This window comes from Aquarana catesbeiana, linkage group LG08 (assembly GCF_042186555.1).
Source record: "Aquarana catesbeiana isolate 2022-GZ linkage group LG08, ASM4218655v1, whole genome shotgun sequence".
Classification (NCBI taxonomy): domain Eukaryota; kingdom Metazoa; phylum Chordata; class Amphibia; order Anura; family Ranidae; genus Aquarana; species Aquarana catesbeiana.
This window is the reverse complement of record NC_133331.1, coordinates 89,046,595-89,070,211: the sequence shown is the minus strand read 5'-3', so window position 1 is coordinate 89,070,211 and position 23,617 is coordinate 89,046,595. Positions and strand designations below refer to the sequence as shown.

General features: G+C 42.3%; 1 protein-coding gene across 10 annotated transcripts in view; it reads right to left on the bottom strand.

Moving 5' to 3' along the window:
• Positions 1–23,617, bottom strand: part of SH3PXD2A (SH3 and PX domains 2A) — a 467,201-nt gene that overhangs the window by 38,569 nt on the left and 405,015 nt on the right. For 9 of the 10 annotated variants that reach the window (XM_073596110.1, XM_073596107.1, XM_073596109.1 and 6 more), the window contains one exon: positions 7,474–7,591. In XM_073596110.1, coding sequence (XP_073452211.1) covers positions 7,474–7,591 — 118 coding nt within the window. The remainder of the gene's footprint in view (positions 1–7,473; positions 7,592–23,617) is intronic. The other variant, XM_073596106.1, reaches the window with a different exon arrangement.

The following is a 23,617-nucleotide window of genomic DNA, read 5'->3' as shown; positions in this document are numbered from 1 at the left end:
AGGGCAGCTATTGGCTACTGGCTATCAACTTCCTTATTTTAGTCCGGTGTACGTCATCACGTACAAATCCGTCGGACTTTGGTGTGATCGTGTGTAGGCAAGTCCTGTCGTTAGAAAGTCTGTTGAAAGTCCGCCAAAAGTCTGTCGAAAATCTGTCGGACGGGCTGTTAGACTTTTGTAGCTGAAAAGTCCGACCGTGTGTACGCGGCATTAGTGTCTCAAGAAATGAGATACACGTGATGTACTGAAGGTCTGATCAATTTTCAGTGATTGGCCCCATAGTTTGTAGACTCTATAACTTTCACAAGACCAAATAATATACACTAATTTGGGTTATTTTTACCAAAGCTATGTAGCAGTATAAATTTTGGCCAAAATTTATAAAGAAAAATTACTAATTTGCAAAATTGTATGACAGAAACAAAGAAAAAGACATTTTTTTTCACAAAGTTTACGGTCTTTTTTTATTTATAGAACAAAAAATAAAAAAACCCACTAGTGATTAAATACCACCAAAAGAAAGCTCTACTTGTGTGAAAAAAAGGATGCAAATTTCATATGGGTACAGTGTTGCATGACTGAGTAATTGTCATTCAAAGTGTGAAAATTGGTCTGGGCAGGAAGAGGGTGTAAGTGCCCTGTATTGAGGTGGTTAAGAGCTTTCATGCACAGCTGCACCAAATTTTGCACTCTTCAGCTTTAGTAAGTCAACCCCAACATTTTTATTCCTTCATGGTATGTACATTTAAAAATAATAACAGTGATTAGATAGACTGAAAACACATTATTGAAGTGGAAAAGAACTTTGTCTGTGGTGGAGTACATAACATTAATAACTTATGCTAGGTGCCTAAATTTAAAAACTAAACACTAAATGTTTCCAAAGGCCTTTGTTGTGGTCCATGCCTGGATTTATGTACTGGACAATACTTAAATATACAAACCAGGGTGGGGGAGTTACAAGCCTGATCAATATCTTCTTGGGTTTGCCAAGTACATCTCTGAACACCCTAGGACTTCTATAAACATACGTATTTTGCTTGACAAACCTTTCCGATTGCAGCAATGTTTTGGTTTGTTAAACATCCCTTGTACAATAGCTAACATTCACAATTTATACAAGCAAAATCTGTAAACCAGGCAAATAGTACTTGGCAATAGAGAAGACTTGAGTCTTATAAAAGTAAGCAGGAGATGAAATTATATTGCGCAGGACCTGGAAATACAGAAAAGTATATTTCTATTCTTTTATTCATAGAAGAATAAAAAAAAAGCATTTTATCTGTAAATATTAACAATGCTAAAAGGAGAACAGAGATAATAAACACATTTTTAGGCTCCATTCACACTGGACTTGAAAAAACTCCAGTTCTCCTGGCAGTAAAAAAATGCTAATATAGAGCGTTTTTTGTACACAGTTTAGTAGAGTTTTGCGTTTCTTCCGCCAGAAAGCTCAAATCAGAAACGCAAACGAGAAGAGCCTTTTTTCCTGCCTCTAAACGCTAAGCTTAAAATATTCCTCTAATCGTCCTAATGTGCATGGACACATAGGATAATATTGTGCTGCTTCTACAGGCAAAACGCAAAACTCCTGTAGTAGCAGTGATTTTTAAGCTAGTGTGCAAGGAGCCTTAGCCCTGGTTCACATTGGTATGATTTGACATGTCAATTCGGCGGCAATTGTTGGCAATGGCACTGTCCTAATTGGTGCATCGCTGCATTTGCAGCGCTGCACCCATTTTAAAAAGTAGTTTCTGTACTACTTTTTGTGATTTTGGGCTGTGATTTACATTGACATCTGTGCAGAAACCTGCACAGATCTCTCTGAAATCGCGGCCAAAATCGGGACTGACATGCGGGAGTAAAATCGTGCGAGCTCAGCTGAACTTGCACGGCTTCATTCTCGCAGCTCAGTGTGAACCTGGGCTTAAGGTTCCATACTCAAATATTGGAATTGCTTAAGATATGCTTAAAATAACTTTACTCGCATTAGGAACTGAAACTGAAAGTCTCCCTTTAAAAAAAAAGCTACCACTGAGGGAAAGGAAATTGATGAGGAGCAAATGATAACACTAATCTATTTACTGTACATGAGTTTTCACAAATGGTCCATTTTTGATGCCAAAAACACTGGTCCTTAAAAGAGAAGAAGTATGGGAATCCGGTTTTTACCATAATCATACTTACCTAGGTGGATGCAGCATCGGTCCGATGCTGCATCTGTCCCCTGCCGCCTCTGCACTGAGGACCAAGGCACCGCCGATGGCTCGGTTCTCTCGGCTTCCTGAGCAGAGAGCTGCTGCCTGTCAATCAACAGATCTACTGCTCTGCTCCTCCACGCTCACTGGAGCGCTGAGCTGTGGAGGGGTGGGGAGTGGCCATCTCAGCGGCTGGCTGAGACGGCTATCAGTCCAGGCACCTGGCTGATCCAGACTCCCAGAGTCGGGATGACGCGGTGCCTGGACAAATCTGTGTAACGTCAGTAGAGAGCGGACTTCAGACAGCTCTCTGCTGAAAACGGGTCACAGGAGTGCAAAACGAATTGCACTCCTGTGACCCATAGGAGAAGCCCAGGCAAACAAGCTCAGGCTGGAATTCTCCTCTAATATTCGGGCTTAAAGGGTATCTATGGTCAAAATTCCAACTCATATATTCATGTTCACATTGTACTTAAATTATTTTTAGCCTTCTATTAATCTTGAAGTATGTAAACTTGCTTTGTAAAGAATCCCATACATTTTTTCCCATCCACTCACCACTCAAAGTTTAAAATTGGGTCATAGAATTTTTTTTTTTTTACTCACCTGAATCTGTTGTCACCTGACTATACCCAGCGCCTTTTCTGGTAGTGAAAGGTGATTATTGGGAGCAAGCTGGGCCGACTAGTCCTGATGTCTTCTGTTCAGTCAGCATACTGTGAGGACCCCTGTGATAAACTCTTCCGAGCCAATGGGAAGTGTCCTCACCACTAGGGAGTAATGTGGACAATTGGCCACTGCAATTTTAGGTAGGAAACATGCATTTTTTGCTTTTTTCAAATAAAATCTAATGATTATCTAAAAAGGGTGAGGGTGGATAATACCCCTTTACCGGAAGATCAGCTGTATTTTATGTTTTAACAGTCAAACCCTAAACCCCACCCCCAACCTGAACCCTTAAAGCTGAATTCCAGGTATGGTTATTTTGCATAGTCTATTTGGTCTATCTTGGGCCAATATAAGTATACATGTGAAATACCCGGCTGGTACCCATGAAAGCTGGAGATCACTGTGGTAGACACAGCTATTACATTGATTGACATTGGTCCCATGCCCAATGCCTACCCTGCTGCTTAGTAAGCATAGAAGATCACTTGCTCAGCACAGGCGCCATTCAGAGAACACTCTGTATTTTTGTGTTCTCTGAATGCCGCCCCTGCCAAGCAAGTGACCTTCTGTGTTCACTAAGCAGTAGGGCAGCCACTCAGCATGGGACCCAGAAGCCAGAGGCAGTCACCAGGCCAGGTATGGCGCATGCATCCTTACATTGGTCCAAGAAGGTCAAAGCAAAAATAGTCAAACATTTTTATCAATGAGGCAGGGGAACATAGAGTACAGTTTCTCATGAAACTTGCTTAGCTGGCAAGCTAGCCATCTCTATTGTGTCAGGACAAATACTTGTTTGTACACAATGAAGAAAACCATTTGGCAAGAAAACAAAAACATTTACAAAGATGCAGGTTTTACAGTGGCACCACAGACAGAAGTTATCAGGCAAATTTGATTTATTTTTTTGAGGAGGTAAGTAAGCCTTGGACAAAGGAGTGGCTGTGGACGTAGTATACTTGGATTTTGCAAAAGTGCTTGACACAGTTCCCACACACATTTAATGTGTAAGGTTAAGTCTACAGACTTGGAAAATCAGTTTTTAAATGTTAGTGGTATACCCTAAGGTTCAGTTTTGGGACTCTTACTTTATAATATCTTTATAAATGATATAGGGTCTGGGATCAAAAGTACAATTTCGGTCTTTGCAGATAACACCAAGCTATGCAGTGGAATAATGTCCTTACAGGATGTCTATAACTTACAAGCCAACCTTGTTTAATTGGGCAACTATGTGGCAAATGAGGTTTAATGTTGATAAATGTAACGTTATGCACTTGGGGACTAAGAATATGCATGCATCATACATACTAGGGGGAGTACAACTGGCGGAATCAATGGTGGAGAAGGGTTTGGGTGTTTTGGTAGATCATAAGCTTAATAATGGCACGCAATGCCAAGCTGCGGTATCCAAAACAAGCAAAATCCTTTCTTATATTAAGAGAGATATAGACTCCAGAGAGAGAGAGAGAGATCATTCTGCCCCTGTACAAATCATTAGTAAGACCTCATCTGGAATATGCAGTTTTGGGCATCAGTTCACAAAAAGGATACCAGGGAACTGGACAAAGTGCAGAGAAGAGCAACCAAACTGAGACATGGAGGAGCTCAGCTATGAGGAAAGATTAGAGGAACTGATTTTATTCTCTTTTGAGAAGAGGAGATTAACTGCTAGCCGACCAGCCGCCGAAGTTGTACTGTGGCAACATGGCTCGGCTGCGAGAATTGTCTTCATGTTAAGTTGGTAACATACTGCCCACGGAGCCGATGCAAGTGCCCAGTGATCGTGATCACTGCCGGGCTCCCGCGATCACTTGGGGCACACCGAGAACCGGGATCTGTGTGTGTAAACACACCGTTTCCGGTTCTCTGAGGGGAGAACAGTCAGGTTGTCTGTTCATAGAGAGTATGAACAGCGATCTGTCATCTCCCCTGCACAGTCCCCTCTCCCGTTCAGTTAGAACACACAATAGGGAACACATTAACCCCTTGATCGCCCCCTAGTGTTAACCCCTTCACTGCCAGTGACATTTTTACAGTAATCAATGCATTTTCATAGCACCGATCGCTGTATTAATGCCAATATTCCCAAAAATGTGTAAAAATTGTCCGACATGTCTGCCTTAATGTTGCAGTCCCAATAAAAATCGCAGATCGCCGCCATTACTAGTAAAAAATAGTTAATAATAAAAATGTCATAAAACTATCCCCTATTTTGTAGATGCTATAACTTTTGCGCAAACCAATCAATATACGCTTATTGCAATTTTTCTTACCAAAAATATGTAGAAGAATACATATTCTATGCCTAAACTGAGGAAAAAAATTTTTTTTTATATATTTTTGGGGGATATTTACTATAGCAAAAAGTAAAAAAATTGTCACTCTTTTTTTTTTGTTTATAGCGCAAAAAATAAAACCCGCAGAGGCGATCAAATATCACCAAAAGAAAGCTCTATTTGTGGTAAAAAAAGAACGTCAATTTTGTTTGGGTGCAAATGTCACACGACCACACAATTGTCAGTTAAAGCGACGCAATGCCGAATCGCAAAAAGTGCTCTGGTCAGGAAGGGAGTAAAATCTTCCAGGGCTGAAGCAGTTAAGGGGGGAAATTATCAACATGTATAAATAAGGGGTTCATATAGTGAACTTGGTGTTGAGTTATTCACTTTAAGGTCATCACAGAGGACAAGGGGGCAATCTTTACGTCTGGAGGAAAAGGGATTTAAAGGATAAGTCCACCCTAACTAAAATCTCTACATCTACAGAAATCCATGATCTAACACTAACTTATCTAACCCTGTAAAGAAGAAATCAGTATCCATACCTTTTTTGAAGCCGATCCGCTCGGGTCTCCAGCTGCGGAAGCTCTGCAGAGGACATAGCCGACAATGGCTGTTAAATTAATGGAAAGTGACATCACCCACAGACTTACTATGGGGCTTCCATTGTCAGCTGTGTCCTCTGTACCCGCCTCCACAGCGAAGCAGCAACTGACAACTCAGCGTGTGATCGGGTCGGATCGACTTCAAAAAATTATGTAAATAGATTTTTTCTTTCCTGGGTTAGATAGTTAGAGTTAGATCGTGGATGTCTGTAGATGTAGAGATTTTAGTGTTAAGGTAGACTTATCCTTTAACCCTTTCATGACTAAGCCTATTTTTGAAATTTGGTGTTTACAAGTTAAAATCCGTATTTTTTGCTAGAAAATGACTTAGAACCCCCAAACATTATATATATATTTTTAGCAGAGAATCTAGAGAATAAAATGGCGATTGTTGCAATATTTTTTATCACACGGTATTTGTGCAGCGGTGTTTTAAACGCAAATTTTTGGAAAAGTGACACTTTCATGAATTTTAAAAAATCCAAACAGTAAAGTTACCCCAATTTTTTTGTATAATGTGAAAGATGAGGTTATGCCGAGTAAATAGATACCAAACATGTCACCCTTTATAATTGCACGCACTCGTGGAATGGCGACGAACTACGGTACCTTTGAATTTCCATAGGCGACGATTTAAAAATTTTTTACGGTTACCAGGTTTGAGCTACAGAGGAGGTCTAGGGCTAGAATTATTGCTCTCGCTCTGACGATCGCGGCGATACCTCACATGTGTGGTTTGAACACCGTTTACATATGCGGGCGCGACTTCCATATGCGTTTTCTTCGCTGCGCGAGCTCGCGGGGACAGGGGCACTTTAAAATTTTTTTTTTTTTTTATTTAATTTATTTATTTTTGTACTTTCGAAATTGTGTTTAAATTTTTTTTTGTTTTACTTTTATTGCTGTCACAAGCAATGTAAACATCCCTTGTGACAGTAATATGTGGTGACAGGTACTCTTTATGGAGGGATGGGGGGTCTAAAAGACCCCCCATCCCTCCTTTACACTTCAAAGTATTCAGATCGCCGAAAACGGCGATTCTGAATACTGTGTACTTTTTTAAATTCGGCGCCATTGGCAGCCGAGTAAACGGGAAGTGACGTCATGACGTCGCTTCCGCATTTACAAGAAGAAGGCTGGAACGAAGCCGCTCGCAGCTTCGTTCCAGCCCGCCCCCAGCCGCTGAAGGCAGCCGAACGGACACCGGGCCTCCCGATCACACGGGAGGCCCGGTAACAGCGGCGGGAGGCGGCGGTCGGCGGGAAGGGGTTATTCTTTAAATACGGAAGGCTTCTTCACAGTATGAGCTGTGACAATGTGGAATAAACTCCCTCAAGAGCTGGTTCTGTCTGGCCCAGTAGATTGCTTTAAAAAAGGCCTGGATTATTTCCTAAATGTACATAATATAACTGGATACTAATATTTATAGGTAAAGTTGATTCAAGAAATATCTGATTGCCTCTTGGGGCATCAGGAATGATTTTTTTTTCTCCTGCTGAAATTGGGTCATGCTTTGCTGTTTTTTTATGGCTTCCTCTGGGTAAACTATGGGAATAGAATTGTGTATATAGGATTGTAAAATGTTTTTTTTTCTTCTCTTTTTCTCCTTTTATTGGTTAAACTAGATGGACTTGTACCTTTTTTCAAACAAACTATGTAACCACAGAGGCTTATGGATATAGTGCCTTAAATCTCATCAATATAACACATCTAATTTCTTACCTTATGTACCACCACCCCTCTAGATTCTTCTGGATAACCTCCACTGTGGCTCCTTTTTCAAAGCCAATCTCATCTTTCCCTTGGCTGGCATAAGGCTGTATTGTAACATAGTTTTCTTCTAAAAGCAACATAAAATATGTATTAATTGCAGTTATGACATCTTGGAGAACAGTTCCATAACTGTTATGTGACATGGACAGAATCAAGTATTCTACAGCAAAAATAGACCATCAAATGTAACACTGACATCTCACAAACGCACTCAAACTAAGCATGGAAACTTAATTATTCTGGTAAAATATCACATCTTAATCCAAGCAAGTCACCTATAGCCATCATCACTTCATCTGATACTGCATGTGTCCTTCCAATTTGGCGGCGGATGTATTAACTCTTTTTTAAATGTTTTTTGCTGTTTATATAATTTGTTTTCTAAATAAACTTGTAATAATTGATAAACCAAAACAATAGATTCACAAATGTAAGTGTGAAATATTTACATGCAATGTAATCATGTTTACCTAAATCTTTTATTTTTTTTAGCCTTGAAAAGAAGCAATATGCAAATAAAATATATTCAAAAACATGTAACCTTCTCTTTAACCTTTAATACCCTCTATATTATCACGGACTTTAATAATCAGATGAAGATGGCAGTTATATATAAACACAAGACAATGCTGTACTACAGCACAGCTACAGGAGATTACATATTAAGGCCTCATGCCCACAGATGTTTTTACAGCCGCTTTTAGATGCGTTTTTTCCAGCTTAAAAATGCCTCTCCATGTTAGCCTATGGCCTCATGCCCACCAAGGCGTTTGGGAGCTGTAAGTGGCATAGGCTTTTTTTAAGCTAAAAAAAAAACCCAGGAACAGCATGTTCTGAGGCTCCAGCGCTAGAGCAGTAAAAACGACAGACGCCGGTAAAAGGTGTAAACTTGAATTAACAAGGCTTAATGCTGTATACACAGCATTAAGTCCTGTCCGCGTTTCTGTCTCTATTGAAAATCAATGGTTCCCTTTGGGAGCCCATTGACTTGAACAGAAGTCATACCAGAAGTCGGATCAAGATGTGGTGCTACTTATGTGCTGAGAAACTTAAAGTGGAACCCCGCCAAAATTTTGCGTAAGTTCTCCCCAAGATCCATATCAGACCCTTATCTGAGCACGCAGCCCGGCAAGTCAGGAAAGGGGGGGGCGAGCAAGCCCCCCTCGGACCACACCAGGCCACATGCCCTCAACGTGGGGTGGTGGGTGCTTCGGGGCAGGGGGACCCTGCGCCCCCCACCCCAGAGCACCTTGTTCCCTTGGTGATGAGGACAAGGGCCTCTTCCCAACAACACTTGCCTGGTGGATGTCGGGGTCTGCGGGCATGGACTCATCATAATCTGGAAGTTCACAAGGGGGCACCCAGATCCCGGCCCCCACCCTAGGTGAATGAGTATGGTGTACATCGTACCCGTACCCATTCACCTAAAAAAAAAAGTGTAAAAAATAAACACACTACACAGGTTTTTAAAGTATTTTATTAAGGCAGCTCCGGCTCTTCTCCCTCTTCTGGTGACGTCTTCTCCCTCCGCGATTTCGGGGATAATTTACTGCGACTTTGCCGCAATTTTACTGTGCTCATAGTTTTTGGTGTGGTTTATGTTAACTGACCAAAAATGCAGCAAGCAGGATTTTTAAAACCACAACGGAAGCACAATGGACCAGCGTGAAGTCATACATAGAAATTAAATTTAAAATGAGAATAGTAGCTGATGGTTGCCAACATCCCTTAACTATATATGAATAGAAAAAACCCAAATGGTGGGATTTTACAACAGGTAAACTTGCACAATGGATTGTGACTTAGAGTAAATTTAAAATATTATGAAGTCTTTATTGTTATTACAAGATATAAAAATCACAGTACATGTTAAAAATGCTTATTGCAGAATTTCTTGAAACAGTATACTCAGATTTCCATTTGAAATCACCAAACAAGAGATTCAGATGATGAACAACCAAATGATTTCAAAATTACTTTTTTTTTTTTTTTATCTACTTCATAGACATTAGTAAAAGGAGTTAATTTCTTTGAAAAGGTAAATACGCCTTGAATGAATAACTAGAGTTGAAAGTAAAGAACATTACTGCATATTGTCCTCCAAGCATCGCCAAGGGGAAGCGGAGCCAGCGCCTGGTCGGTAAATCACTTGGGTTGGGAAGATCACAGCAAAAGAGAGTAATGTATGTCGCAATTTAAAGTGGCCATGTACTGCCAACAACTTTTAAGCTTCTTCCATTGCACAGTCACCAAGGGTTAGGGAGTATCACTTTAAATGGCGTAAAGATTACACCGTCTGTTAGTTTAGATCATGTATTTGAATGGAGCAGGTTAGCTTAAATTTAGGTTGTCCACAATGGTCAGAGAGGATAGATGGACAGGTCAAATGGAAGAGGATCTTCTCAAGAACCAAGCTTCCAGTATCTGAGATCTGAAGATTGATGCATACAGGTAGCTGCGTGGTCAGAGTACCAGTCAATGACAGGTGGGAAAGTGGGAAATAGAAATTAAAGGGATACATTTTTCTTTTCTTGCGCTAAAGGTGCCAATAATGGCCAACAATGAATTCATATTAATTTAAATTTAAATTAAATTAAATTTAAATTAAATATATTCAACTTAAGTTGAATATATTACAATTATATATAAAAATATATATATATATTTTTTAAAAACTGTCATTTTCAGTTTAGGTTTCAGTTTTTGGCCAAGTGCATCATGCATTTTCGGTTTTGGCCCCCAAACTTCCATTTGGCGCGCCTCTAGAATGCATTTCCCTTCCTCACTTCATGTCAGGTTGGGAGTAACAAAAAGAAAAAGTGCTTAGGGCCCTGGTCCCCAACATGTGGCCCAGGGGCCACATGCAGTTTTCTGCAGACATTTTTCTGTGTTTTCCTATTCCCCTGTTAGAGCAATGAACACAGTCTCTGATGGTCTTTTGTATCATGTCTGCATTCTCTGACCATCTCATGCATCATTCCCAAAGTCTTTGACTATATCCTGTTGTGTGGCTGCTGTCTTTCACACTGAATATTTATTTTATGTTATGTGCAGCTTTTTGGTGATGTCAAGGACTGCTCTTGAGGCCCCATATAGAAAAAATTTGATCACCACTGGCTTAGGGTCTGTATGAGTTGGGGGCAGGGCTTTGAGGTATAAAAGGTAAGCTAAATGTGACTTGGAAGATTCCATTCTCTCTTTTGCCATTTCATAGAACAAAACCTTTACTTGAATGTATTTAAGCTCTGAGGATCACACTGGCAATTATCTATTAACCTGTCATTGACTGGTGCTCATTTAGGCCCTGTGCAGTAAAATTTTTGTAGATCATCAACGAAAAGCTATTAGATTTAGATGTTGCTGTGGTTTGCAGAGTACTGGGAGAAGTTCCAGACCAATACCCTGTAACTAACTGTATCCTGACTATGGGGGATACCAGGGAGTGGACTTAAAGTCTGCAGCACCCTCCTCTGAACAGTTGCCTTGCCCTGGGTGCTGGCAACCCACGTTATACTGCTGCTGCTTGTACCAAAACGGAAAAAGGCTGTTCATTGGACTACCTTTGTCACCCTCTATAAAAATATGTTTGTAGAATAATAACCCTGGGGGACACACGTGTCCATTTTGATGCAGCAATACTCTTGCATTTTGCTGCATGAAAAAGCATGTCAAATAAAAATCCCACTTTCTTAAGTGGCAGGTAAGCTTCCACATACTGCAGTTTAGTGTGGTTATCTTGTGGTGCTCTCTCTTCTCCAATCAGAATGATGCATTGTTAGATTCATAGTAAACTGCAATGAAAAAAACCTGAATGACCTGAACGCTGCCCCCTTCCCGCTCCAAATCTGAATGCAGACTTGCAGGGGATTACAGACAAATTGAGGTACTATGCACTACTATTCTGCATTATCCTAAACACATCTTTACAATTTGGAGCATTTTTTACCCTGAGGACTTTTTCTTTAAAATTAATGGAAAAACATAAACACCAATGGCAACGCTCATCACTGTATATTCTAATGTGCACTGAATGTCAATGCACAAGAGATTGTGCTAATGTGTGCAAAGCACATATTGACATGTTTCAATTGAGTGTAATGGAATGTGCATTATGCAAAAAATTAAGCTTTCAGCCTTATAAGAAAATCTGTACTGAATTAAAGGCTGCGATTGTTGACCTCTGTATGAAGTTGAGAAACTTCTCTCTGCCTGCGAGTGGTAATGTGCAATGAACTGAACATGCGCAGCTCAGCGCATATTTACAGCAACACTCTGTGCCATGCTAATGCGACTCCCATACGTATGCAATTAGGCTTAACTCAGTAATGACATTTTACTGTACTGTCTGCCCTCATGTTGTAAAGTGCTGTGCAAACTGTATAATAATAACATTTTGTGATTTAGAGAAATAGATTTCTACAAAGCCTTCAGTCTGAACCAGAGACTGGCCACTCTTCAAAAAACTGCCACTGCAGTAATAATAATAATATGCATCTACATTAATGATATGTTTGGAGACTTTAGGTTGTGGTAAGCAAATGTCAGGGTTATTGAGGCAAAATTAATAAAAAATGTTATTCTGCCTGCAATCACATTAAAATTTCTTAAAGCAGCAGAAAACTAAACATTTTTTTTCAATGCCCTCCACTTGCAGGTGTATGCTATAATGTGCTAGTATGCACTGCAGGCTAGCCCATTATGACAGATTTATCTTTTATATAGAGCCCTCCAGCGCTAAGCTGTCACCTTCCGGGCTTACGTTCTCTGGCTGTTTAAACTGCTGGGATGAGATAATGTCACTCCCGTGCGCAGAGTGTACTGCCCCTGCACAGGTGATGTCATCAGCTTCAGCCAATGTGAATATCTACTAAATGGCACAATTTTTTATTACAAGTTTCATTGTACCTACAGGTAAGAATTATTATAAGCTTATCTGTAGGTACAAGTTTAAAGACATAGTTGAATACCCCTTTAAACATACTTTAAGAGCCAGGGAGGTAAACAATGAAACCCTATAAAAATACACACAGTGTGACCCAAGCCATTACACTTGAGCTCTAATGAAATTGGCTTGAAGTGGCATATTTTTATACTCTGCCTGATAGTTTTATGGTGTCATTGTGACACAGGGCATGGACTCTATAATGGAAAAAAACACAGTTTTTTCCAGAAAAAGGCCAGGATTATACCTAGGACTCAAGAAGCATAACAATGCCAAAGCTCTCTGCTAAATTACAAAATCAGTGCAATGTAAATCTCCCAAATGCCCCTTTCTTGGTACCAAATCCTTCTGTCCTTCTGTACCTCTTTTGGTCTGATGCAAACGTTCTCAAACTTTTTATCCCAAAAGAACCCTTGCAATATTTTCACGTCTCAGGAAACCCCTGCTAAATTAATTCTTCAGGGGACATTGAGAAGAATGCCTTGTAGTGGTGGTCAGAATGCCAAAATCTACTTTACAAAAGCTGAAAAAATATCACTGGTGTCATGTTGCTGGCCCTTCCAAGTTGCACTGGACCCACAACTATGCAGGCATCAATAGGAGGGAGATCAATCAGCAACAGCTCAAGGAAACCCCCGCAACCTCTGGAAAAACCCTAGGGTACCATGAAACCCTGGTTTAGAATGGCTGGTCTAATGTTTAGAACACTGTAAAAATGTACTATACCAATCGAAATGTTATACTACACTTAAATAACGGCATTTGTTATTTGAAAAAACAATCATTCCATTCTTCACTATCCACATAAATTGGAGTATTAAACCAACATCCGTCAGAAAAAATCCATGGATTTTGTTGTCGGAATGTCCGATCAATGTCCGACCGTGTGTACAGGGCATTAGGCTGGGTTCACACTGGTACGACACGACAGTCGTAAGACTGTGGATCCGACTTTGTCCTGCGATTTGAAGTCCGACTTCAATGAACGGAGATCAGACTTTGATCCCAACAATGCCAGGCACTTTGTGTCTGGTATGAATCTTTAGGGGAAACCCCACGCCAAATTAAAAAAAAAAAAACGGCATGGGTTCCCCCTCCAAGACCATACCGGGCCCTTCAGTCTGGTATGGATTTTAAGGGGAACCCTCATGCCAAAAAAAAAAAAAAAGGCGTAGGGTCCCCCCCATACTAGACCCTTATCCGAGCAAACAGCCTGGCAGGTCAGGAAAGGGGGTGGGGATGAGCGAGCGTCAAAAGTGTCAAAAATAAAAACGCAGTACACAGGTTTTTAATCAATCAATTAAGTAATCAAGTAATCAATTAAGGCAGCTCCGGCGTCTCTTCTGATTTCTTCACCCCTCTCCAGCTCTTCTTGATCCTCCTCTGATGTCTTCTGCCTCTGCCGGTTCTTCTCTGCTCTCCGGTTCTTCTCCGCTGATGTCTTATAGCCCTCTCCAGTTCTTCTTCCCCTGTCCGATGTAGTGCAAGGAGCATTTTCAAAATCATACCGACTTGTGTCGAAGGAGTTAAGACGGCTCTCATAGGGAAACAACAAACCGCATAATTTTGATTGTATTTCTTTCATTCATTTTCTATTTTTATAGATAAGGAACTTGATGGCTTATTGTCCTGATTTTTTGCCCCTCAAAAGTCATACATTGCTGGTATTGACTGTTTTGTCGATGAACAGGCGCACATGTTTAATTGTTTATATTTCAATGTTGTTGTTTTTTTTATCTGACTCTACAATGCTGATGCAATCCTTTAAAAAAAAGAATTAGGCCCCTTTCACACATGCCTTCAGTTGGTTTCATCAGTTCGGTCACGTTTTTTCAAAGAAAAAAACGGATCAGTTAGTATCAGTTTTTCATCAGTTTATATATCAGTTCTGTACATCCACTTAACCGCGTGAGTCAAATTTTTGGTTTACATTAGAGCTGCACGATTCAGGATAAAATGAGAATCACGATTTTTCTTGCTTAGAATAAAGATCATGATTCTCTCACGATTCTCGCAGCGTAACATCTTTCACATTATACAAAAAAAAATTGGGCTAACTTTACTGTTTAGTTTTTTTAAATAATGAAAGCGTATTTTTTCCCCAAAAAATTGTGTTTGCAAGACCGCTGCACAAATACCGTGTGACATAAAATATGGCAATGACCCCCATTTTATTCTCTAGGGTCTCTGCTAATATATATATATATATATATATATATATATATATATATATAAAATGTTTGGGGGTTCTAAGTAATTTTCTAGCAAAAAATACTGATTTTAACTTGTAACCAACAAATGTCAGAAAAAGGTCTGTACAGACTGCCCCCTCACTGTATGTACATCTCCTCTCCTGCCCCTCTCCTTGCACACACTGACCCCCCCCCCAAATGACAGCTCCAAAACCTAAAGAAAAAAAAAAAAACGGCACTTACGTTTAAAAGCCAAAAATGACAGCGCCAGCAAGTGAGGAAGCCTGTCTGTACAGACTGCCCCCTCACTGTATACACTGCTCTTCTGCCTTTCTCTGCCATAAACCCCCCACCACCACCCCCAGTGACTGGTTGGCCCCAACAACTAGTGCAAAAACGGATGAAATGCTGACCGTTTGTCAGTTTACATCAGTTTTTCGTCCGATTAATTTTTTTGACGAATGAAAAATAGGGCTTTCATCCATTCAAAAAAACGGATGTTGATGGAAGGGATGAAAATGGATGAAAATAGATGATCATCCGTTGCCATCTGTTTTTCCTTTGGAATGCATTGATGTCTGTATGTCATCCGTCGACGGATGGATGAAAAATGGACAAATGGTCCGTATGTATGAAAGGGGCCTTAACCCCCCTGGCGGTATTCCCGAGTCTGGCTCGGGGTGAGAATTTAGTACCAAAAGCGGTAACCCTGAGCCAGACTCGGGACCGCATCGCTGGATCCTGGAAGACGCGACTCACCTTGTCTCCGGGATCCCGCGATGTTTCGGCGGCCGGATCTTCCGCCCGATCCACTGTGTGCCCTGGCTTCCGTTCCCTGCGAGCGTAGCGACGCAGGGGGTGGAACCGGCGGCAAATTCAAAATGTATAAAGCACAAACACACTGACACATTGTAATCCTATTGGATTACATTACAAAATATAATAAATATTAAAAAATTGACCTCAGATTGCCCCCCAGTGCTTTGTCCAGTGCCCCTGCCTGCAGTTTTACTGTACTTTGTGTCTGGAAACTGCAGAGCGACCATGGCATCCAAAAAGCGCGCTTCAACATCAAAAGCGACATATGACCTGCTGGAAAACAGCGACAGCGAGACAGAATCGCTTGCAGATGTGAGTGATAGCGAATCATGGGGAAGTTCGTCATCAGGCACGGAAAGCGATTTCAGCGATGATCCTGCGACTTTGCCCAGCGATGTGCGGACTTGGTGCTCGATTGATTGCGGTACAGAGCACACAGCACCCCCAAGATTCCCGTTTACTGGAGCGCCTGGTATAAAAGTGGAGGTTGAAGATGACAGCCCCTTGGGATACCTCCAACTCTTTTTGACTGATGAGGTCATAGAAATAATTGTTACAGAGACCAATCGGTACCAGGAACAACAAGCTGCTATACCGCAGAGGTTTTCAGGGAGCAGAAAATGGGAACCAGTGACCAAGGAGGACATCTGGAAGTTTCTGGGCCTAATTATTCTCCAGGAAGTGGTGGGGAAACCCCTGCAAAAGTGGTACTGGACAACCAACAAAATATTAGCCACTCCTTTTTTTGGCACCATAATGTCGGAATACAAATTTTCACTCATAATGAAATATCTGCATTTTCAAAATAATGACGAATTTGATGAGACTTCTCATCCAGCTCCAAAACTGAAAAAAATTTGGGACTTATATCAAATTATTCAGAAAAATTTCCAGCAGACCTATATACCAGACAGAGACATCAGTATCGACGAAAGTCTTATGGCCTACAAAGGAAGACTTAGCTAGATACAGTACATCGCGTCTAAGAGAGCGCGATTCGGCATAAAATCATTCATGCTCTGTGAAGCCAGCACTGGTTATATATGGAATTCGGTCCTTTACACCGAAAAGGGAAAGGAAAGGGACGAAATTCCACGACAGATTCAGTCAATATGGAATGGCAACCGCTTCTGTTCTCACTTTGATTGAGCCATTGTTGAATCAGGGGTACTGTGTAACCACAGATAATTTTTATACTTCTCCAGAACTCTATGAGTTCCTTCTACAACACAAGACAGATGCTTACGGGACTGTTAGAGCTTACCGGCGTGACATGCCGCCAACCTTTGCCAAAAAAAAGCTCACTGCAGGAGAAATAGTTGCCTGGCAAAAAGGCAAAATGATGGCACTAAGATGGCGAGATAAAAAAGATGTGTGCCTAATGAGTACCATTCACAACATCTCTACTGTCATGGTACGTACAAAAGTTGGAAAAGATGTTATGAAACCTCAACTCGTAATGGACTACAACAATACAATGGGAGGTGTTGACAGAGCTGACCAGGCCATGACTTTTTACCCTGCTATGAGAAAGCAACAAAAAAAATATAAAAAAATCTTCAGGCATCTTCTTGAACAGTGCCTGTGGAACGCTTTCATTCTTCTAAAAAAAAAGAGTGACAGGCCTGTGATTCATGCAGACTTCGTTTGGAAAGTTGCAGAACTCATATTTCTGAAGCACCAAACACCAACCACTGTACATCGATCTGGACGTCGTGCTGCTGGCGTTGTGAACCCGGAACGTCTGACAGGTTGACACTTTGTGGACCACATTCCACCAACAGAAAAGAAGGCAGCACCCACAAGGATGTGTGTGGTTTGCTGCTCTAAACGTGACGACACAGGAAGGAAAGTCAGAAAAGAAACCCGGTTCTACTGTCCTGACTGTGACGTCGGACTTTGCGCTGTACTCTGTTTTAAAATTTACCATACCCGAGACGTTTACTAAAAGCAATATGACTACTAATATTGCACTCTTGTTTGGCCAAAAAAAATGTCAGTGTTTTTGATTTATATTATTTACTAAAATGTATTGAATAAAAAGTATTATTACCATTATATTATTTTTTGCTATTATTTATAGTTATTTATTATATTATAATTTATGATTTTGTGTTTCAAACTTTATCATACCCAGGATGTATACTAGACTCTTGTTTGGACAGATTTCAGTGAGTTATTCCTAAGAATTACAGGCCTACAATATAAAACGCCACATTTCCATGCAAAAATAATGGTACCGCTTTCAGCACCTAAAATCTGAAATAATCATACCGCCAGGGAGGTTAAAAGGAAAAAAAAGAAAGCATTGCTCCTTATTTTCAAAACCAAAATGGCTTAATGAAACATTTTTGCTGCAGACCAGCTTGCTTGGGCCATAGCAGACTGTATATTTTACATGAACCCATTTAAAAAACCCTTTCATGCAGCATTCTGAATTATTATACATGCTACAGCTAACCAACGTTACATACTACGAAATATACACAAATCCGTGTGCATTAGGACAGAACAGTCTGGTCAGGGGTCTCTGCTCTGCATGTATACTTTTCTTCAACAGTAGGATGCTGAATCCTATGAAAGATGAATACAGATCTCATGAATGTATTAACTAAAGACTGTCATTTTTCCAAACCAGAGCAAGATTTTCTTCTCAAATTGTTTCCATCAGTCAGCAATCTCCCTTGGTGTCTTTAAATCTCCCTACCCTGCCCTGATGTTTTATGTTGGGAAAAAAACATTTTCTGCTGCAGAGGGATCTGGGTTTTTACACAGCTCCTGGAAGCTGTGGTTTCATGAACATTTTTACTCCTCTGCTAGGCAAAATAAAGCAGAGCAAGGAATTGTTAATCAGGAAGCTGTATGTTTGCTATGACTGGGGATGTGGGTGCAAGAGAGAATCTCTGCACTATTAACCAAAGCCAGTATTTAATATCTGAGTGCCCGAGGCTTTACAGTAAGCATGAATTTAAATAACGCACTACTAAGCAGAAAAAAAAATAGGTCTGATTTCTAATGTAATGTTGCAAATTGCTGATCTTTTTTTACAATAGTATTAAAATAAGTTATGTGTGTTAATTTGTTGTGTTTTAGCTGGCATGAATTGCACAACAATTCTTAAAAATACTATACTATCAAGCAAATTAACTAGACAGATGCAACTCAGGCTGCCCCTCATTCACTAAAGTCTCTGGACCAGGTTTAAAGGCTCATCTTTCTGATAAAAAAAATAAATGCACATATTTTTGTAGGAAAAAAGTCTGCCTGCAGGGGATTGCACCCACGATCAGTGGATTGCAGGTGCAATGTCAGGCTCTTGCAGACAAGTCCTACAGTTTACTGCCCATATCTCTGTGTGAGCTGTCTGTCAGTTTGAAAGTTGTGAATGAACTAAGAGGGTGCTTATCAGTGCTCTTGCAGTTAATTGAGAACAATAAGCCATCTGCCATGGATCCTATGAATGAATGATGTAGCTATGCGGGGGGAACCCCTGCTCACTGACACAGGGAGGGGAGCTCTGGCAGCAGGATGACGGTGAATAGGAGTCAGGGCTGTGTTTTGGCCTAGGCCGACAAGGCCTAGGCCTAGGGCGGCACTTTGCGGGGGGCGGCAAAAAAAGCCGCCCCCTCCGCATGAGAGAAAGTCCCCCCACCCGATTCCCAGCTCCCGCGGCCGCCCCCCGCACACATGTAGCCCACGGCGGCCGCCTTGCTGTAGCGGCGCTGTTGTGTATGGGCGTGCTTGGCAGAGAGTGGAGGGGCGTGTGTATGGGCGTGCTTAGCAGAGCTCAGGCCCCTCCACCCTCTGGCAAGCACGCCCATACACAGCAGCGCCGCCCGCTACAGCAAGACGGCTGCCGTGGGCTGTGGGCGGGCGCGGGAGCCGGGAATCAGGAAGACGGGTGGGGGGCGGTGTGTGACTCACGCCCCCATAAGCGGCCGATGACTGGTGGAGCCTTATGCTCCGCCTACCCTCCTCCACACTGCTTGACCCTTCTCCTCAGCACAGCAGGTAAAGTTATTGAAAAAAATTATAAGAGTTTTATGGGAACAGTGTTGGCATTTGATGGCACAGTGGCTACAATTGATGGGGCACAGTGACAGCGTTTGATGGGGCACAGTGGCTGCAAATGATGGGCACAGTGACACGTTTGATGGGGCACAATGGCTGCGTTTAAAGGCACAGTGGCTGCAAATGATGGGCACAGTGACACGTTTGATGGGGCACAATGGCTGCGTTTAAAGGCCCAGTGGCTGCAATTGATGGGGCACAGTGACAGCGTTTGATGGGGCACAATGGCTGCGTTTAAAGGCACAGTGGCTGCAAATGATGGGGCACAGTGACAGCATTTGATGGGGCACAGTGACAGCGTTTGATGGGGCACAATGGCTGCGTTTGAAGGCACAGTGGCTGCAAATGATGGGGCACAGTGACAGCGTTTGATGGGACACAATGGCTGTGTTTAAAGCCACAGTGGCTGCAATTGATGGGGCACAGTGACAGCGTTTGATGGGGCACAATGGCTGCATTTGATGGCACAGTGGCTGCAAATGATGGGCACAGTGGCTGCGTTAGGTGGGCACAGTGGCTGCGTTTGGTGGGCACAGTGGCTGCGTTTGGTGGGCACAGTGGCTGTGTTTGGTGGGCACAGTGGCTGTGTTTGGTGGGCACAGTGGCTGTGTTTGATGGCACAGTGGCTGCGTTTGATGGCACAGTGTCTGCGTTTGGTGGGGCACAGTGTCTGCGTTTGGTGGGGCACAGTGTCTGCGTTTGATGGGGCACAGTAGCTGCGTTTGGTGGGCACAGTGGCTGCAATTGATGGGCACAGTGGTTGCGTTTGGTGGGCACAGTGGCTGCGTTTGGTGGGCACAGTGGCTACGTTTGATGGAACAGTGGCTGCATTTGATGGGGCACAGTGAGGCTGCAATTGATGTCTTTTTTTCTGCATTTCTTAGTTTGTTTGCACCCCCCAAAAATTTTGAGCACCAGCTGCCACTGGCATGTGCAAAGTGCTCCATGCATGCTAAAATCAATGCAAACCCTTTAAACAGTCCACATTTAGTTGCAGTCTCCAGGGAGTGGGGAAGGGTACCTGTTCCCTCCTCCCCCCTGAAAGGTGCCAAATGAGCCTAAAGAGGAAGGGGTGTGGTTTACAGATGATAGGGCGGGTCTTAAACAGGAAGGGGCGTGGCCTTGGCAGGAAGGGGTGTGGCCTCGGCAGCAGGGGGGGGGTCGTATTTAAATTAGGGGGGTGCATGAGTTTAGTCAGGCCTAGGGCAGCACAAAACCTAAATACACCACTGATAGGAGTATGTTACATGTTACACCCCAAATACGGGTATAACATGTACCATGCTCCTAAAGGAGAACGTATCCTTTACGTGTATTTGCAACCCCAAAGGCTTAATTCCCAAGCATCCTATTGAAAGTGCTAAATATTTAATAATGGGGGACCACATCCAAAAATCTATGCAAACAGCAAAACCATATGTAGGATGAGGAAAAAAATAGGATTTTTATAACAGCTTACCTGTAAAATCCTTTTCTTGGAGTACATCATGGGACACAGAGCCTAAGTAATAACTTAATGGGTTATGGGTCACCTTCAGGTGATGAACACTGGTATACCTCTATATAACCCCTCCTCCTTCCAGGAGCACCTCAGGTTTGGTAGCAAAGCAATATACTTAAACCCTATAAAGAGGGGAGGGACCTCCGTGTCCCATGATGTACTCCAAGAAAAGGATTTTACAGATAAGCTGTTATAAAAATCCTATTGTCTTTGTCATACATCATGGGACACAGAGCCTAAGTAATAACTTAATGGGACGTCCCATAGCAATGCTATTTGAGGGGAGGGAGAGACAACCCGTAGGGCACCTCAGACCTGAGGACTTATACTGCTGCCTGCAGCACACTGCGCCCGAAGGCGATATCCTCATACCTCATTACATCCACCTGATAAAATTTTGTGAATGTATGTACTGAAGACCAAGTTGGTGGCCTTGCAGATCTGAGCCATGGAGGCCTGGTGACACACTGCCCAAGAAGCACTAACCGACCTAGTAGAGTGCACCTTAACTTAAAAAGGGGGAATCTTACCCCTTAAATCATAAGTTTGAATTATAACTTGCCGAATGTACTTAGCGACAGTGGATTTCAACGCTGCCTGTCCTTTCTTAGGACCCTCTGGTAGAGTAAATAAGACATCAGTCTTTCTAATCTGAGCAGTTGTCTTTAAATAGATTTTCACTGCTCTAACCACATCAAGACAATGTAGTGACTTCTCTTCCCTGGAACATGGTTTTGGAAAAAAACGATGGCAGGACAATATTTTGGTTCAGGTGAAAACCTGAGACCACTTTTGGTAAAAAGTCTGGATGAGGGCGTAACACCAATCTGTCCTCATGAATAATTAAATATGGCTCTTTACAAAAAAGAGCAGCCAATTCCGAAACCCTCTTTGCTGAGCATATAGCAACTAAGAACACCAGCTTCCTTGTCAGAAGGACTAAGGGAATATGCTGTATCAGTTCAAATGGCTGTTTTTGTAACACTGACAAAACTAAGTTCAAGTCCCAAGGGCTCAAAGGTAATTTAACTGGCGGATTAATCCGCATCATCCCTTGCATAAAACCCCGGACTTAAGAATGTGTAGCAAGCGGTCTTTGAAATAAGATCGATAAGGCTAAGACTTGGCCCTTAATAGTACTCAAGGCCAATTTCATCTCTATGCCTAATTGTAGAAAGGCAAGAATTCTGCCTAAGATATATCTCCGAGGGTGCCAACCCTTGGATTCACACCAGGAAACATAAGCAGTCCAGACTCAATAATATGTAGTTCTCGAAGCTGGCTTCCTTGCATTATTCAAACTGACCCGGAAAGCCCACGTTTCTTCAGAATGTGGGTTTCAATAGCAAGGCCGTTAAATTTAGCGTTCGTAAAGTAGGATGGAATAACAGCCCCTGTGAGAGCAGGTCTGGCCTTAGTGGAAGGAACCTTGGATCCTCCACTGCCATATTTACGATTTCTGCATACCATGACCTTCTGGACATGCTGGTGCTACCAGAATTAGCGGCTTTCCTTTCAGCTTGATTCTGCAAAGAAGTCGTGGCAGCAACTGAATAGGGGGGAATGCATAGATTAGTGAGAACTGATCCCACGGGGTCACCAGCGCATCTGTCCGCATGCGAGTGGATCCCTTGTCCTGGACACAAAGTTGACTAAGTTCATGTTGAATCTGGACGCTAGAAGATCTAGGTCCGGAGTCCCCCATCTTTGGCATACAGCCCGAAAAATGTCAGGGTGAAGAGACCATTCCCCTGGGAATAACTCCTGGTGACTTAAGTAGTCCGCCTGCCAATACTCTACTCCCAGAATGAAGACTGCTGACAGACACGTAACATTCCTTTCTGCCCAAGTTAGAATATGGTTCACCTCTCTCTGCGCTGAGAGACTCTTGGTGCCCCCTTGGTGATTGATATAGGCCACAACCGTGGCATTGTCGGATTGGATCCTGACAGGACAATCCCTTAACCTGGAAGTCCAGGCCTTCAGAGCCAGACGCACTGCACGAATCTCTAGGATGTTGATGGGCAAGGCTCTTTCGGTTCTTGACCACTGTCCCTGGACAGTCGTCTTCTCTAGTATTGCTCCCCAGCCTAAAAGGCTGGCATCTGTCATTCCTAATTTCCAGATAACTGGTCTGAAGGATTTTCCTTTCAGCAGATTCTGGGTTAGTAACCACCAACTGAGGCTTTGGGACACCCCTGGGGACAGCCGCATTGGCAAGACCAAAGCTTGGATCATTTTGTTCCAAGCAGACAGGATACTGTTTTGCAACAGTCTCGAATGGAACTGGGCATAGGGGACTGCTTCGAATTAAGCCACCATCTTTCCTAACAACCTCATGCAAAGGCGAATTGAGGGATTTCCTTTCAACCTGACCATCCGCACCAGCTCTTGTATGGAGCTGATTTTTGCCGGAGGCAAGAACACCTTTTCCTGGCCTGTGTCTATGATCAGGCCCAAATACTCCAGCTTTTTTAGCGGTTTCAAGGAAGACTTCTCTAGGTTGAGAATCCAACCCAGACTTTCCAGGTAACTGGTTGTAATGTGTACACTTTGCTCCAAGCGAGC